General features: G+C 48.3%; 5 protein-coding genes across 5 annotated transcripts; 3 read left to right on the forward strand and 2 right to left on the reverse strand.

Moving 5' to 3' along the window:
* Positions 1-332: 332 nt before the first annotated feature.
* Positions 333-1456, forward strand: MGYG_05913 (hypothetical protein; the record flags this gene model as incomplete). Its single annotated transcript, XM_003171318.1, has 4 exons — positions 333-434; positions 487-722; positions 790-1136; positions 1212-1456. The coding sequence occupies 4 exons, from the start codon at positions 333-335 to the stop codon at positions 1454-1456; spliced, it is 930 nt and encodes a 309-aa protein (XP_003171366.1).
* Positions 1457-1886: 430 nt separating this feature from the next.
* MGYG_05914 (HMF1) lies at positions 1887-2504 on the forward strand (the record flags this gene model as incomplete). Its single annotated transcript, XM_003171319.1, has 4 exons — positions 1887-1932; positions 2022-2035; positions 2107-2280; positions 2358-2504. 4 exons carry the CDS (start codon positions 1887-1889, stop codon positions 2502-2504), a joined length of 381 nt encoding a protein of 126 aa, XP_003171367.1.
* Positions 2505-2830: 326 nt separating this feature from the next.
* MGYG_05915 (C2 domain-containing protein) lies at positions 2831-7152 on the reverse strand (the record flags this gene model as incomplete). The annotated part of the gene is made up of 4 exons (XM_003171320.1): positions 2831-3715; positions 3777-4361; positions 4454-5140; positions 5215-7152. 4 exons carry the CDS (start codon positions 7150-7152, stop codon positions 2831-2833), a joined length of 4095 nt encoding a protein of 1364 aa, XP_003171368.1.
* Positions 7153-8104: 952 nt separating this feature from the next.
* On the reverse strand, positions 8105-8794 carry MGYG_05916 (hypothetical protein; the record flags this gene model as incomplete). The annotated part of the gene is made up of 3 exons (XM_003171321.1): positions 8105-8193; positions 8272-8583; positions 8669-8794. 3 exons carry the CDS (start codon positions 8792-8794, stop codon positions 8164-8166), a joined length of 468 nt encoding a protein of 155 aa, XP_003171369.1. The 3' UTR covers positions 8105-8163.
* A 480-nt stretch (positions 8795-9274) lies between these two features.
* Positions 9275-14398, forward strand: MGYG_05917 (serine/threonine protein kinase; the record flags this gene model as incomplete). The annotated part of the gene is made up of 1 exon (XM_003171322.1): positions 9275-14398. The coding sequence occupies one exon, from the start codon at positions 9275-9277 to the stop codon at positions 14396-14398; it is 5124 nt and encodes a 1707-aa protein (XP_003171370.1).
* Positions 14399-16628: the final 2230 nt, after the last annotated feature.

Consider the following 16628-nt stretch of genomic DNA (forward strand, 5'->3'; position numbering starts at 1 on the left):
AAGATGCTCCATGGTGGCTGTTTGTATGTATATCATTCTATGCAGTTCAGTTTGCAACTCGACAGGTCTCCATTAGAAGGGCTATTACATCATCCGGCTTGTACTGAGTATTCTATCCTATGCGAGAGAAGTAGTTCCAGCTGCCAGGGATAACAGTCATTCACCCCTCTTCTTTGTTGGTTCGCTATAGGAAAATAAATACTTTGGGCCAACCCATGATTATCTGACTTCTCCCTATCTAATATTCATTCTAGCATTGCCAAAAATACTGTCCTCCTCCAAACTCTCAGCCCTTTTTCTAGTCGCATTCCAGACCCTTCAAGTTATACAAAATGGTTATCGCAATCGCAGGCATGGGGCCGGTGGGGAGGACGATTGTCGACACGCTTTTAGAAACACCCGAGTATCAGAAACAAGTCGCTGTTCTCACCCGTGTATGAAAGCCTAGCGCCACTATATTGGAAATTACCTGCTGACAGCCAACAGAAAAAGGAGGCCTCCAGCCTTCCAGACCAGGTTGAGCAGATTGAGGTAGATTACAATGACGTTTCTTCCCTTGCCGCTTCACTCGAGAAACACAATATAGATACCGTAATCTGCACAATCGGCATGGTCACCCCCGAGGCAGGCCAGTCTCAAGTGAACCTCATACAGGCTGCAGAAAAATCTTCTGTAACCAAAAGATTCATTCCCAGCGAGTATTCATTCGTTCAATCAGAAGAGTAATATTATAATCTACCCCACAAAATATTATAGCAAGAAGGATACCTACTAACAGTCTAGGAATAGGATCCTTCATATTACTCCTGGAGTACAGCTGTACATCGACGCAATCAACGCACTCAAAGAGACCAAGTTAAAATACACCCGAATCCTCCCAGGCTACTTTATGGATTATTGGGGTATGCCAAATACCCGCACTCATTTGAAGCCACTCGCTTATGGGGTTGATATCCCCAGCGGCCGAGCTTTGATCCCCGGTGATGGCAATAACGTTATCACCCTCACCCATTCGTACGATATGGCCAAGTTCATTGTAAAGCTACTCGGTGCCGAGGAGTGGCCGGAGCTTGCGTATATGGGAGGAGACGACCTCACTTTCAATGAATTGTTAAGCCTGGCAGAAGAGATTCGCGGTATGGCTCTAATAAGAGGCGTCATGATGGTGTTTACTTCCTATTGGCTGAACTAACCTTTTCCGGCTTCTATAGGCACCAAATTTGAAGTTTCTTATGACAGCCTGGAGAAGGTAAAGAAGAACGAATCCACCCCCCTCCCGCAATCGGACAAAGTTGTATACCCTCCAGAAATAATTAGCTGGATTGTTTCCTATATGAGCCAAGTTGTTGTTATAGACGGCTTCAGTTTGCCAAAGGAGAACCGCGTCAACAACATGTTCCCAGATGTTAAGCCGGTCGCTATGAGGGAGTTCCTAGCAAAGGCCTGGAAAGCTTGATCAGCCCCTAAACGACTGCGTTGATCAAGAGCACGGAGTACTGTTTCTTAAAGTACAATATATAAACCAAGCTCTAGAAACCTTGTCAATAGCATAGGAGAAAAATCCAAATGTCCAGTCTTCTCGACACTTTTCATCTTGTCTCCCGGAGTCTTGATTTTGATGCCAACGAGTTTACCGGCTTAGTCATCCGGGTAACTTTAACCGCAAAAGACCGCGGGGAACTGCCTTAGCTAAACTCACTAGCGTAACCTAACCTAGGCAGTTACCCCTTGCGTTTCTCTTATAAATACAAATCAACTACGAAAGACGCATCCTGATGCTGGCTCGCCGACTGATTCCCTCCTACGCTCAACTTCGTCCGCTTCGACTCTCACGTCTATCAGCAACTCCGCCTTGCCACACGCGCACACTCACCAGAACTGCCATCATGTCTGCTCCCATGGAACCCGTCTTCACCAAAGACGCCTGTCCCCGTAAGTTGAAAACCGCACCCCTCCATTGCTTGCCCCGCCGGCTATTTCATTCAAGGAGTTAGCAAGATAGACTAACTGATTCCCTCCAGCTGCTGGCCCATACGTGCGTTTTTTTACCCTTTTCTCTGTGGATATGTTGTATCAATTGAAAGCATTGATCTAAATAATCTACAGAGTCAAGCCATCAAGGCTGCCGGGCAGGTCTTTGTATCCGGCCAAATCCCCGCCGACAACACCGGCAAGCTCCTTGAGGGAAGCATTGCTGAGAAGACTGACCTCTGCTGCCGCAATATCTGCGCTGTCTTAGCTGCTGCCGGCTCCTCCATTGACAAGGTCGTCAAGGTCAATGTATGTTCTACCTCGCACTCGTTTCCGTGTTGCCACTTGTGAAAGAGGGAGGTTCAATGCTAACTTGTAGTATACAGGTCTTCCTCGTTGATATGGCTGACTTCGCTGAGATGAACGGTGTGTTCGAGAAGTACTTTTCCCACAAACCCGCTCGCAGCTGTGTTGCAGTACACCAGCTTCCCAAGGGTGTTCCAGTCGAGCTTGAGTGCATTGCTCTCCAGTAGACGGCATTCAACCCTGTGTACATCTCCCTAAGAAAGAAACAACCCATTGTATCATGGTATGATAAATGAATAATGGCATACGTATATATATATATGGAAGATCATGAATATCAGAATAGGACGATATCAAACTTCTATAATACTAATTGATATTATTATGTATGCCAGTACAAAAAATTGATGAAAGATTGGTATACCATCCATCCCATTCCACCAGCGCGCATCATGTTCATGCAACCATCACACGCCCGAACGAGATAACATTAATTCCGACGCCAAAAGCAGGAGAAGTAGAAAAACAAGTGAAAAAAACATTTCGTAGCTGTTCAATATCGGGGTAAAGTTCCTGACATACGCCCTCCGGTGCCGGCCATCAGACTCTGCTTAACAATTAGGTCTGCAGCAGCCGCCGTGGCCAGCCGCTCCTTCTGCCTGCTTCGATCTCGAAGATACCCAGCAGCTTCCACACGCATTCTAAGAATTCTCAATATCATATCATCATTCGGCTCGGCCTGAGCCTCACGCCGCTTCTCCTCTTTCGCCTTTTTCATTGTGCCCAGGTTGCGGGATAGTAAGATACTCTTCCCTCGTCTGGCGGAGAGAACTCCTGCAAACCCTGGGACACCTAAAGTCATGGTTGAGGTAGATAGGCGGTTACGGTTCGCCTGCTGTCTAGCAGCAGTAGCGCTAGCCATGCGCTCTGAAGTACGGATCAGTTGCTCCGTGGGTTCAAAATAGAAATAGAACAGCGTCTGTATCTCATGATACTTTGGGCTTTTGAGGACATCTATGGGTACTCCGTTGGCTTCCCCCGTTTCCTCATCAACGGCGTTGAAGAAGGCAAGAAGTAATCCAAGCCAGGTCTGGACTATGTCAAGCTCTAGTTGCGTGAGTGGCTTTTGATTGGAAGGTTTGTCAGATAATGGTGGGACAAGGAGAGATTCAACCGTAGAAAGGACTTCTTTCCACAGTCGAGCCATGACGGTACGCATTGCAGGGCCCGTAAGCGTTTGGTTCATGATAGAAAAGTTGTCATCAAAATACGTAAAGAGTGGCGTAAGAGCATTTTCAACCTCCGCCTGCGTCGGGGCTTGACTTGACTGTGTCCGGTTCCGGTTAAAATAATTAGAGACAGTTGACATGCTGATTCCCCGTGAGAGTAGGGCTTTAAGAGCTCGTCGTGATAGGCAGTGGTTTATATATGCCGATAACTATAAGCCAGGTTAGCACCTGAGTTGTTGGATACCATATGCGAATGGGAAGAGGACTTACTTTTTCCGTAATTTTTCTCGTCATCTCCTTCTCCGTTCTCTTGAGCGTACGGAAAGCCTTGCCAAAGTAAAACTGGATATCGTCGCGCTCCCCCTCCATGCTCACCCTCAGTAGTAGCCTCCCTTGAGTATCCAGGTCTAGCCAGTAGTCCCGTGGTGCGAAATCTGCAAAATGCACAGGGTCTAACTTCATTGACGTTCTGCCAACGTAATCGTGATCCCCAACAGCATCCCAATCCCATATTGTTGCAATAATGTTCAATGGGCCTTTTGTCATGATATCTACCGTATCGTCCCATCGTGGATTAAGGTTATTGTAGATGATACGGGATTTTGAGATTCGCTTTTGGTATTCATCGGTCAAGACAACGTATGGGTCACTCAGACCGTCCAGATCGCAGCCTTTGAGGTCTTCGGCCTCGACAATCTTGACAGTGAAGACATAATTGGTTATTTTGCGTTGCCGCTTAGCTAGAGGCGGTGCGTTCCTTGCTAACACCTCAGCGCATGCATCGACATTGATGTCACGTTCTAGCTGGTCAAATTTCTGCAGTGCATACTCAATGTTGTTGAGTTTCACAAATGACTGAGAGAGGTTATAGTAAGCAGCTAGTCCTTTTACTAGGCAAGGGAATGAATGAGGAAGGGTATAAAACGAGACAAGAGGATGTAACATACCTCTGGAAAGAATTGAAACGGTTCAACCTTTTCCTTGCTACTCCAAGCATCCTTTGCCATCTGCATCCACTTTTCCTGCTTTGTTTGTCTTGCCGCAGCCTCCTGCTCCGGTGTCAATCTGTCCATCTCCCGGCTAAATAACCCTTCTAAAACTTCGCAGTATCTTGCCATTCCGTTCCCAATCGATCGTGAAATAGCTGTCATAAATTTCGCATATCCTACATCGTCGTCCCAATTCAATTGCGCTATCTGGTCCACAACTTGATTAAATGACCGAAACACGTCCGTTACTGAGACACTATGCCGTTGTTCCTCAGTAGGTATCTCGCCTGGGGAAACTGTCTGAACTTTGAAATTGTCCTGTTTAACGGCCTGGTTTACCCAGTCATTCACTTTGGTGTCTGTAACCTGTATCCATCGCCAGACAAATTCTGCCAGCAGTTCCTCGAGGTGGAAAGGAAATTTTTCACCAGGAAGGGCTTCAATGTAAGTTTGTCGAATGCTAGAAAGTTCGCTGTATAAATCGAAGCCATCCTGCATCTCAATCTGTTCATTCTTTTCCTGTGCCTGCTCCATTATCCGGATAATCATATCCCTTGCATCTTCAGCATACACAGGGAGAATATAATTCACCAAGACAGTAATAGGATTGACTCTATGGGAAAAGTGGTTAGACTGGTCTTGAGGCTAGAATGCTCCATAGGTTGCTTACCCTAAAATATCAGGATTCTTCCTGTATCGTTTTGTATCCGTTGACATACTTTCATAACAGCCTTGCCAAGCTGAATAACGTGGTGAAACTCCCATTCATGCTGCTCAGGAGGAATCTCTTTATTCAGGGACTCCTGGTAGATAGCTTTGGCCTTCTCTAAGAGCCCTTCTGAGGCATATTCACAGAACCGCTCTCGCCCTTCCGTACTCTCCACGAAATACGGATCAGATTCGACATGGTTTTCTAGAACGTACATCACCGGGCCTATTGGCGGAATTTTGGTTTCGTAGCAGGACATCATTGTTTCATACAACTGTCGAAGCAAACCTTCATGCATCCCAGTTACGACACGTCGCATGCAGAATATATCCGCCTGTGTCCACTTGTTCCTATCGTACAGTATGGGCGCCATGACTATGCTAGCGCGCTTATTTTTGGTCGATGGGGGATCTTTGACAAACGTGAATGCTGAATCGAGAGTGTCCAGGCTGATTTCCTGGTCCACGTACTTTTCCCGAAATACGTCCAAGAAAAGAACTACTCGAGTGAAGTTGGGTATCCTCCACCGTAGACATATTTCATTAAGCAACTCGGTCGACTGCTTTGATAGTAATTTTGAGGCAGGGGTTTCCGAAGTAGCCTCTGAAGCATCGAGCGACTGGTCACGGAGATCATGGGTGAGTAATTGGTTTAGCAGAAACCTATAATATGATCGTGGATCCGGGGGTATGAATGTGTACAAGTTTGTGTCAGGGTGTTCGTAGGTCTGGTCTTCTAGAGATAATGAGCTCATATCCACTGGCTGGTCGATCACATAAGAGGAGCCTTCTGAGGTGTTGGGATACGGATCCAGGTTTATGTCATCCCCAATTGGACTGTCTGCCATCTGAGCGTTGAACTGTGGCAAGGTTGCACCCGTACTCTTTGCGAGCTCTGGGTTGGATTGGATAATAGCTAACATCATCTGTGAGAGGTCTGGACCCTCCGCTTTTCTCCATGCTTCATAGCCCTCTTCAACCTCGAAATCGGCTTCAGAGAGGGTGCCTCCAGTATTGAGGTTAAGGTGTGCTTGATATAACTTCAAATCCTGCAGTGCTTCCTTTCCAGTCCAGGAATCCTTGTTCTTGTTGATATCCGATTGGACCTGAGAATTTCGTAGACCAAATGCTTTTGCAACAGTCTGCACTAGAGGCATGTCTTTTACATCATAGCTTAGTGGAGCAGTAACCTCAATGGTGTGGCTATCCTTTTGCGAGGATACAGTAAGATCTTGGTCATGGGCAAGCAGTTTGCTTTCTAGTGTCGCTAACCTGCTTGCCAGCTCTGGGCGGTCCTTAATCCAGTCATGGTCCTTTAGAATGAAAGTGATAAGCCGGACAAACAACGCAACATGACGATCCACCATCAGCTTCCAGCTAGTATCCTCCGGGACTTTCCCCTTAGACAGTTCCTTGGTTGCATTGGAGAAGAAAATAAGCACAAGATCCTCAACCCGTCTGTCCTTTTCCATCCGTTTCTTGAAGGTCTGCTCCTTTAATGAGTTTAGAAAGGCTCCAAACGTCCTTTTGACGGTAGAATCCTGAAACTCCTTTCTATGTTCCCTGCCAATAAGCACTCCTGTCAGCCGCCTCTCAAGCTCACTGATAAACCCGTGCGGGAACCTGGTGCTCTTTGAGTCCCGCACCAAGCTGAAATCCTTCATCAGGTCATGAAAGGAGGTTGAAGCCCGGTTGAGGGACGGTGGCCGAGCAGCAGGAGGAGCAGCCTGCACTATCTTTGTTCGCGCCTGAAGAAGGTAGGCTAGGAAGGCGACCCGAAGGGCATAGGTATAGGCATCGTTGCTGCTGACCCGACGCCGGCGGGCGGCAGACATATTTCTCGAGTGACGCCGGACATTATTGCTTGGGCTGTCCACGCGTCTGATACCGCCCACAGAGTGTCTTTGGGAGCCCGACATGAAAGCCGTCTCGCTGATGCTCACGCTCATCAGAGCTTAGTGGTCCAACGTCCAGGGGATGGCAGTCTGTCAACGTCGGCGTCGCGCATAGATCTAGAGAAGCTCAGTACTCAGTATAACGTCCCAGGCCTAGAGATAGAATGTCGCTTCGGTTCACCTGTATTGAGAAAGAGAGATATGAGGAGAAGGAAGTAAGAAACCCTCGGGATGACGCTGTCTTGCTTGCTTGTGTTGGTGAAGGAAGAGAAAACACAGCCAGCGTCACGTTACAGGCCAAAGGGGCAGAAGCACGGCCACCCAGCGTTCGGCGAGAAGGAAAAGCGAAGCCCCTGTGATACTTTGGCTGAATCGAGTCGAGGGCGCAGCGAGCTATCAAATAACAGCAAAAAAGAGAAAGGAATAATTTAATAAAAAAAAAAAATAGCAGAAGAAGCAGCTCGATGTGGTTGATTGTTGCCGCCCAGGGGAAACGACGTGGATTTTGTTTGGCCTCTGACGTAGTGCGTCGCATCTCATTCATGTGGCTTGCTGCTGGACCCCCTGCATTGAAGATGGCTTGATATTTATATCGAGCATAAAGTCAATAAATAGGGAAAAACCCTCCGTCTCGGGCTGTTTCTACGGTTTGCTATATCTATGTGTACATCTAATGCATATATATTATGGCTTCCCTCCTGGCGGAGATTGCGAGAGGCATAGCATACCATATCTAGGCTGCTAAACTACCGGACTTCCTAGCCGGAGCGGTGAGTTGCGCCTTCACTAAGTCTAGCCATGAAGGCATGATCAGTGTCGGTAACTACCTCCGCCATATGGATTGCTCATTATAAATCGGGCCAGTAGCTGATGTTGAGCTGTGTGACTATGGCCGGGCAATAGGAGCATTTTACAGCCTTCTCGACCGCCATGTCCCGCTAAAGCAGGGCGAATGCACTCGCGGTATAAGAAAGGGGGAAAGAGAGAAGTAGACTCTCGCACTGACTCTGTGATTGGATCTCTAGGCTGCCTTTTTATATACAAGTACAATAGCCTCCTCGGCCATCACCAGCTGTCCTCATGAGGTTTTCTCGCCTATTAAAAGTAAGAAAGAGTAGATACTGTCAGTTACGATGTCACTTTGAGGCTCCAAGAATCCGCCATGGCACTCACAGATAAAGCATTTGGTCCACCAAGCTCAGTCTCAAGTCCGTCTGGGAAGGTTCGGGGGGCGCTGGGCTTATCTGGATAGAAGAGGCTGACGAGGCCGGAAAAGGCGAACACGCTGGCTATGGAGCAGCCGAGCAGGAAAAAGGCCTTGGGAGCCTTGAAGTGAGTGTACTCCTCCGGGCTGAACGTCGTCAAGATATCGTTGTCTTCATGGACCGGCTCGCCAAAGTTTCGTTTATCCTGAGGATCCCACCACCCTGCGTTTGGGTCACGGAACTGGCGCTTCACTGCTGGCGGGTTCTCATATCCTCCATTCTGTAAACCACAGTCAGCTCAAACACACCACTCCTCCCCGTACTCCTCTTCGTCAGAGCCAATTGTTTAAATTCCGGTGACGAACCATGCCGGGGTCCTGTATATCAGCCTGAGAGGCATATCTGACTTGTGTCGCTGTAATTCTGGGGGTTGTTGGCATGCGAGCCAGCGCTGGCACTCGCGCCGCCGACAGGACTCGTCTCGACAGCATCTGCTCTCGACCGTCAGTAAAAACCACCGTAATCAGCCCCCTGCCGCCTCCCAGGGCCAGGCACCACTCACCATTGGCAACTTCTCGGCTTGCTGTCGCTGTCTTGCGTGTCTCTTCTCGCTCGTCTTGTTTCTTCGTCGTCTTTTCGCCTTTTGCTGCTGGTTTCAATCTCTGCTTAGTCATATGCTTAGTCATCGCTGTAGTTTAGTGAACTCGCGAGCTTCAGCGGCGAAAATTAACGACTTCCCGCCAAATCCTCAGACTCAGCCATCTTTTCGCCCGCCAACAGCGCAAATTTGCCGATAACGATGCCAGGTTTCGTGTGTGGCCTCGACGGACATAGATCTATCGATTGATGGGAAATTTGGTATATTTGACCGCATATTCGCCCAGATACCACGGGTTGGGTTCTTTTTCTCTAGCTTATTTTCCTTTTCCCCCCATTCAATTTTTTTTTTGGTCTTTCCTTAGTGACAAGACATGCAAAACGGCACGCCGAACGGCAGGGGACACAGCCGCGATATTTCGACTCCTGAACATGACAGTGGCCTTCAGCGCATAGCCAGACCTTCGACGCCCACCGATACTCCCTCCCAGCAACCACAGTCAGACTCTCTCCCCGAAGATACTAAGGATAGCAGTAATGGCATCGCGAAACACGAACAGCTTAATGAGCTTAATGGACCGCCGTCAAAGCGGCGGAAGCTTGGAGGGACTTTGGGGAGGAGCACACCACGGCCGCCTTCTCCGCCATGGAAACGCGCCGGATTCGATGGACCTACTTCCTTTATGGAAGATGGCAAGCGGCGGTCGACCAGGACGAACATGATACCTATCGAGATGCTGCCCGAGGGTGATCCACGACGTACACAGTCTCCGGTGCAAAAGGGGCTGGTTAACAAGACAATACAGGGCTGGAGTCAGGGGCGTGGTGGCTCTGCGTCACCCCTCGGGGGTGCCAGGCCGGAGATAAATGGTAGACGTGTGCTAGGGGGCAGCAATTCCAATAATGGTGCGGATCCAGCTTCTTCTCCGAATGGTGCCTCTAGACGCGCTACTATATCTAAGGCGGCTTCAGGATTTGCGAAAAGTGTTTCTCAGCCTCAACCTTTGTCCCAGAGGCGCGTCTCTGACAACCCACGATCGTCCCACGCCGTCGACCCTAACTCTCCGTCAGATCCTCCAGTGAAGCGTAAACCAGGAAGGCCTCGGCGAAGGCAGAGTGACGGTACAGCCATTGTAAAGCAGGAAAATGGAGGCCATCAGGGCTGGAGTCGGTCCGAGGCGAGGGACGGGGACGATGGAACAAACCAGAAGCTCCCAAGACTACGGTTTCGCGTCAAAATACCTTCGTTGGAAATCCAGCACCCTTCGCACGTCCTCCCTCCCAAACAATATTCATCCTTCTATGAATGGCTATACAAGACTACACCTGGTGATGAAGATATCCATTTCTCTACTCCACAGGAGGCCTTGCAGGAGGCTCGGACCAGGTTAAGACTACAGGAGGCAGGAGAGCCAAACCAAGTTCTTAGTAAAGAACGCTGTTCATTCTACCTGACAGACCCCGAAGAGATCGCCCCCCGTCAATATTCACATCAAGACCACTTTGTGGCCCACGCGTTATATTTCAAAAAACTTCTTGATAAGGAGCGTAAGCACCATAGAAACCTTGCCAGGTTATTTGCGCACTGGTGTGCAGATGCATGGAAAAAGAGAAACAAGGCTCCCGAAGATATTCTCAAAGAACAACACAATGAATTACGCCAGAAACGCCGGCAGCTAATCAAGGACCTGCAACGGCAGTTTGATCTAGTCCGTGCGGAAGTTGACAAAGCTAGGTTAGCTATTTGGGAACAAGAGCGTAAGATGGAAGAACAGCTAGCTTTGAACAATGCTCTGAAGAAATCCACGGCGCTATTTGAGAGAAGAAGATCAGATCGAATTGGAACAGGCGAACTGGAAGATGATGATGAGGATGACGAGGGAGATGAGACAGATGAAGGAGGGGAAACCACATCTAGTGATACTGGGGACTCAGTGGATGACAGTAACATGTCATCCTCGGGCTCTGAGACCGAAAGCGATGAGGGCCTGGATGGCAACGACGATGAACAACTAAGCCCAGAAGCACTTCGTGCAAAGTATGCAAATCTTGCAGCTATGGACGTTTCCATAGTCTCCGGTGAATCTAGCGGTGAGAGTGAAGATGAAGACGAGGAGGATGAGGATGAGGATGAGGATGAGGACCAAGATGAGGATAGAGAGACAGTGCCTGGTGGGGATGATGATGTTAAAGAACTGCTGAAAGATAAAATATCACTAGCCGGGGAGGAAGATCTAAATTTCGTCAAGCTAGAGGAGGTCGATCCTCTACTACTCGATGAATCTGATGAGTCTACCGACATGGATGATGATATGGGTGATAGCGATGAAGGGGACGAAGACCAATATGCTGATGACGCTAATGACAGTGAGGAAAGCGATGAGAGTGATGATGGAGGAGGAGGTTTGCTAGGCTTTTTCTCCAAAGCCGAAACCACTATCCCCAACGGCGATAGGGCCTTTGAAGGCTCAAATAATACCACCCAAGATGCCGAAAATCCAGCTGTCAACGGTATTCATGAAGTTAAAGAAGACGCTGGAATAAGTGACAAGCAGGCACATCGTACGCCAAAATGCCCGGAAACGAAATCTGATAACGAAGATACCCCCATGTTGGACGGTGATTCAGGAGAGGCAACATCTCTGGCACCAGACGCCAATGACGAAACTGCAGAGAACCCGACATTAACCGAAGTGACCTCCTTGGGGAACCAACAGATCTCAACTTCTCGGGCTGGCAGTCCTAAAGCTACGAGTGTTGACGAAACGGCCTCAGCTGTCGAGAAGACTGGTATCAAGACTCCTATCCCCCATCTTCTCCGAGGGAAATTGCGTGAATACCAGCACTTTGGCCTCGACTGGCTCGCTGGTCTATACGCAAGCAATATAAACGGCATTCTTGCAGATGAGATGGGCTTAGGAAAAACAATCCAGACAATAGCACTTCTAGCTCATCTAGCCGTCGAGCACGAGGTCTGGGGTCCACATCTCGTTATAGTTCCAACCAGTGTCATGCTAAACTGGGAGATGGAGTTCAAAAAGTGGTGTCCAGGTTTTAAGATACTTACTTATTATGGCACTCAGGAAGAACGAAGGCAGAAGCGAAAAGGTTGGATGGACGACGACCGTTGGCATGTATGCATCACTTCATACCAACTTGTCCTGCAGGATCAACAAATCTTCAGACGACGAAACTGGCACTATATGGTGCTCGATGAAGCCCACAATATCAAAAACTTCCGGTCCCAAAGATGGCAAACATTGCTTACTTTCAAGACTCAAGCAAGGCTTCTTCTTACAGGAACACCACTACAGAACAACCTGACAGAGCTATGGTCGCTTTTGTTCTTCCTCATGCCATCGGATGAAGACGGTAATGGCATCGAAGGGTTTGCGGATCTCCGGAATTTCTCAGAATGGTTCCGTCGCCCTGTCGAGCAGATCTTAGAGCACGGAAGAGAAACGATGGACGATGAGGCCAAAGCAGTTGTTTCGAAACTACATACCATTCTAAGGCCTTACATACTTCGGCGTCTTAAGGTGGATGTTGAGAAACAAATGCCCGCCAAATACGAGCATGTTGTTGCCTGCCGTTTATCAAAACGCCAGCGGTATCTCTATGATGGGTTTATGTCTCGAACCCAAACGAAGGAGACACTGGCTTCGGGGAATTACCTCTCCATCATCAACTGTTTGATGCAACTCCGTAAAGTCTGTAACCATCCCGACTTGTTTGAGACACGGCCAATTAGTACTTCGTTTGCCATGCCCAGCTCTGTTGTGTCAGATTTTGAAATCAAAGACCTTCTTGTTCGCCGACGATTGCTGAAAGAAAATATCCTAGAGAAGCTGGACCTGGACTTTCTGAATCTTGCTCCGATCTCTCGGGAACAGGGCTCGAAGATATTGGTTGAAGACTGTGCTCGGATCATGGCATACAATCCATTGAATTCTCTTCGACAACGACAGTATAATCGAACAAACTGGGATATGAACTTCGATGGATCCACTGTACGGTCAACCTTACGCTCAATGGACAACAATGCTCGGAAGTCCCGTATGAGGGAATTGGAAAGATGTTTGTACTTCGAATCCAAACGCCATGGCCAGCGTCCAGTATATGGCCAGAGCCTTATCGATCAGCTTACCATCATCACTCCCCTCCAGCAAGAGACCAGGCATCGGCCGCCGCGAAAGTTACTCCTCGACTGGCTTTCAAATAAGTCTCTGGTACTTGCCTCGATGATACGATCCGTGGAATCAACATCGCTAGTAATGGAACCGTTGGTACGAAAGTTCGCATGTCTCACGCCAGCTGCTGTTGCCCAAGGAGTTACAGCTGCTACGCTCACACCCATCACATCACGCTATTTTACTCCTTCACAGCGAATTCCTGCATATGACCCGTTCCATGAAGCCCAGGTGCGACTATCAATTGCCTTTCCAGACAAGCGATTACTGCAATACGACTGTGGGAAACTTCAGCAGCTTGATAAACTACTTCGGACACTGCAGGCTGGTGGTCACCGAGCTTTGATTTTCACTCAGATGACCAAAATGTTGGATATTCTAGAGCAGTTCTTGAATATCCATGGTCATCGGTACCTCCGGCTAGACGGCTCTACAAAGATTGAACAGCGGCAACTCTTAACGGAGAGGTTCAACAATGATACACGGATCTTGGCTTTTATTCTTTCAAGTCGGTCGGGCGGTCTAGGCATCAATTTAACGGGTGCAGACACTGTCATATTCTACGACTTGGATTGGAACCCAGCGATGGACAAACAATGCCAGGACCGCTGCCACCGGATTGGTCAGACCCGAGATGTGCACATCTACAGGTTTGTCTCCGAATATACGATCGAGTCCAATATCCTACGTAAAGCAAACCAGAAAAGGATGTTGGATGACGTAGTGATACAAGAAGGAGAGTTCACTACCGACTATCTCAACAGACTCGACGTCAGCGGTATACTAGGTGACGAGGGGCTGGGCGAAGGTCATGACGAGGCTGGTGCAGCCATGGACAGGGTCCTGGATACCAAGGTTCACGGGACTTCTTCGCGTATCTTCGAGCAAGCCGAGGATAGAGAAGACATTGATGCCGCGAAGACGGCTGAAAAGGAACTTGAGCAAACTGTTGATGACAGCAACTTCGATAATGTCAGCACTCCACAGACGCCAGCAGCAGCGCAAGGACAACAGCACCCTACCACCCAAAGCCTGCTAGGGACCCCTGCACCCACCGAAGCAGGCGAGTATGAACGTTCTGTATCACACGCAAACGGCAATACTTATCCGGTTTCCATCTCCGTGACCCCCGATGACCGCTGTCCTGTTGAAGGTGATGATTCTGAATCCCACATTGGCCATATCGATGACTATCTGCTTCGTTTTATGGAGTGGAACCTCAGAGACGAGCCACTTGTGCTTCCGGCCGATAAGCAAAGAAAGAAATCAAAGAGGGGAAGGGAACATCGCATCCGAAGAAAGAGATAGATTCCTAACGGCCGTCCGTACACAGGATATCTCATATTTTCCCAGTAGGCCCCATTGCCATCATCATTACTCCGTATGGAATCATGAAATAAAAGCAAACGCGGCCCTGCGCCCCAGAGGAATCGACGAAAAACAAAAATTTTTCCCCGTCACATTGCCTTGGTCAACCAATATTATTTAGAGCGCATAACCTATGCAGGGCGTTACGTTTCTTTTTAGCCTTGTTTTCGTTTCTCTCACTCTATCTATACACTGACTAGTTGACTAGCCGGTATGCAGCGAGGTTCAAGGCAACCTACGCATCGTGAGGTGCATTTGAGCGTTTTCACCTGTGCTTTTGTATTTCTTTTCCCTTCCTTCTCGTCCTGCCCAATATGTCGCCTTGCTCGCTTCTTGTCCATTGCTATCATTATTTTCACTTTTTGATTCTCCACCACTGTCTTAACAAATAACGTTATTCCACTACAACTTATTTAGTATTTCAATTTCATCACCACTGGCCATTCTGCTTGCCCTCTTTTAATCTCCGCTCCACGAGCCAATGTGGACTATGTTGTATGGTTACACGATTGACCACTGCTGTCCTTCTCTCGCGCGTCGACTTCCATCTCGGCGGAAGCTTCACCACCTCCAAACAGTTACACAGCATAAACGGGGGCTTGAATGGATCAACAGACACAATGCAGTGGTTTGGCCAATCTCACTGTCGGCTTAACTTGTCATTCTCCTCCAAGGGCATATATATATTTCTTCTGTAATGACAAGCCCTGTGGATGGACGAGGCGGGGGAGCCTTTGTGTTGATAGGCCAGAATGGAAAGGGAAAATGCCCATGCAACCGAAGCAGGCCTGAATCCTGGACAGCTGTTTGCACTTCTTTCTGCTCTCTCTTGAACTGTTCTACATTGGCTAACCGACTATACGAAACTTGTAGAAGAACGAGCTCCCCCTTCTCCCCGCCTGATTGTGTCAAAAACCTGTGCATGGCTAATGTGAGTGTGCAACAGTTCAATTGAGCCAGGATCTACTTCAACAACGAGCTAGCCAGGCAGTCTCCAGCCTTCCAGCATGAGAGAAAAGAGGGTAACATTTTACATAATAAGTATATCGATCAAACTACAAAAGCCCCTTTATGCATGATCGCTGGTGGAGGCTTGCTGCACATCAGGCCCAGGACTCTGCATAAGTTAATATATATTTATCAAAAGAGCAGTATTCTTTCCGCGATTATCCCGTGGAGGTTTGCAAGTGCATGCGAGGATGACAGAAGATCTCAAGCAACTTGAAGTGATGGGGTAAAGTATACGTCGCCATGTAAGTCGAGGTATATACGCATACATGGCATTGGTGCAGATACATACGGAGTACTCCGTACAGATATATCTTTATGGCCCTTGAGCAGCCAGGAGGAAGATATTTGAGTTCCAACCGCAGAATATCGAAAGTGCCATCAGGTAATCGTCTGGAGTCTCTCTCTTGTTTTTCCCTCCTTAATCCATCCAATGGGATATTCTTTCTCATCCCATTATTTTCACCCGACCTAAGAGTGGCAGGAGGGCAGGGTTGGAAGAGGGGAGGAGAGCCATTGAGGGACTCCAGCAGCCGCGAGAGCCTCGTGAAGAATGTCCATCACGACGATCTATCACAGGCTTTGTCATACTTGCTGTCGGCATGGTGCTATCACGATCTTGAGACGATGTCAGTGGCCAGTCTCGAGTGATGTGATGGTGTCGTAGAGTTTCTGACAGCTCTCCGGGGTCCCCAATGATATAACGCCGTCGAAATTGGCTCCTTTTAATCCCCGTCATATGATGCTCGGATATTATATTAGACCTACCGGTTAACTAACTAGTTATAACACGACTAGTTATAATATCTATTCTATCAACAAGGGGCCACCAACTATGTATTTCCATCTAGGTGAGAACTCAATCGGACACCGACTTGAGGTACGGATCGCTTTATTATGCATTGCGGGAATCTCCCGTCGGCCCAAACAGACGGAATCACATAGTCACAACAACTATGCATCCATGCCTGCCTATTGGAGTACAGCGTATTTACTTACTGCTATGGAGCAAAATTGAACGGAGTCAAGAGTGCTGGGCTCAGGTTTCTCGCGGGATTACCTGCTCTTTCCAGCCCACCCAAACAGTCACAATAGAAGGCCTCCTTGGAAAAGCATGGTAACTCCTTCGTATGGAATACCTTGCCGTCTTTCAGGAGACAAT

Source organism: Nannizzia gypsea, genomic scaffold (genome assembly GCF_000150975.2).
Source record: "Nannizzia gypsea CBS 118893 supercont1.5 genomic scaffold, whole genome shotgun sequence".
Lineage (NCBI taxonomy): Eukaryota > Fungi > Ascomycota > Eurotiomycetes > Onygenales > Arthrodermataceae > Nannizzia > Nannizzia gypsea.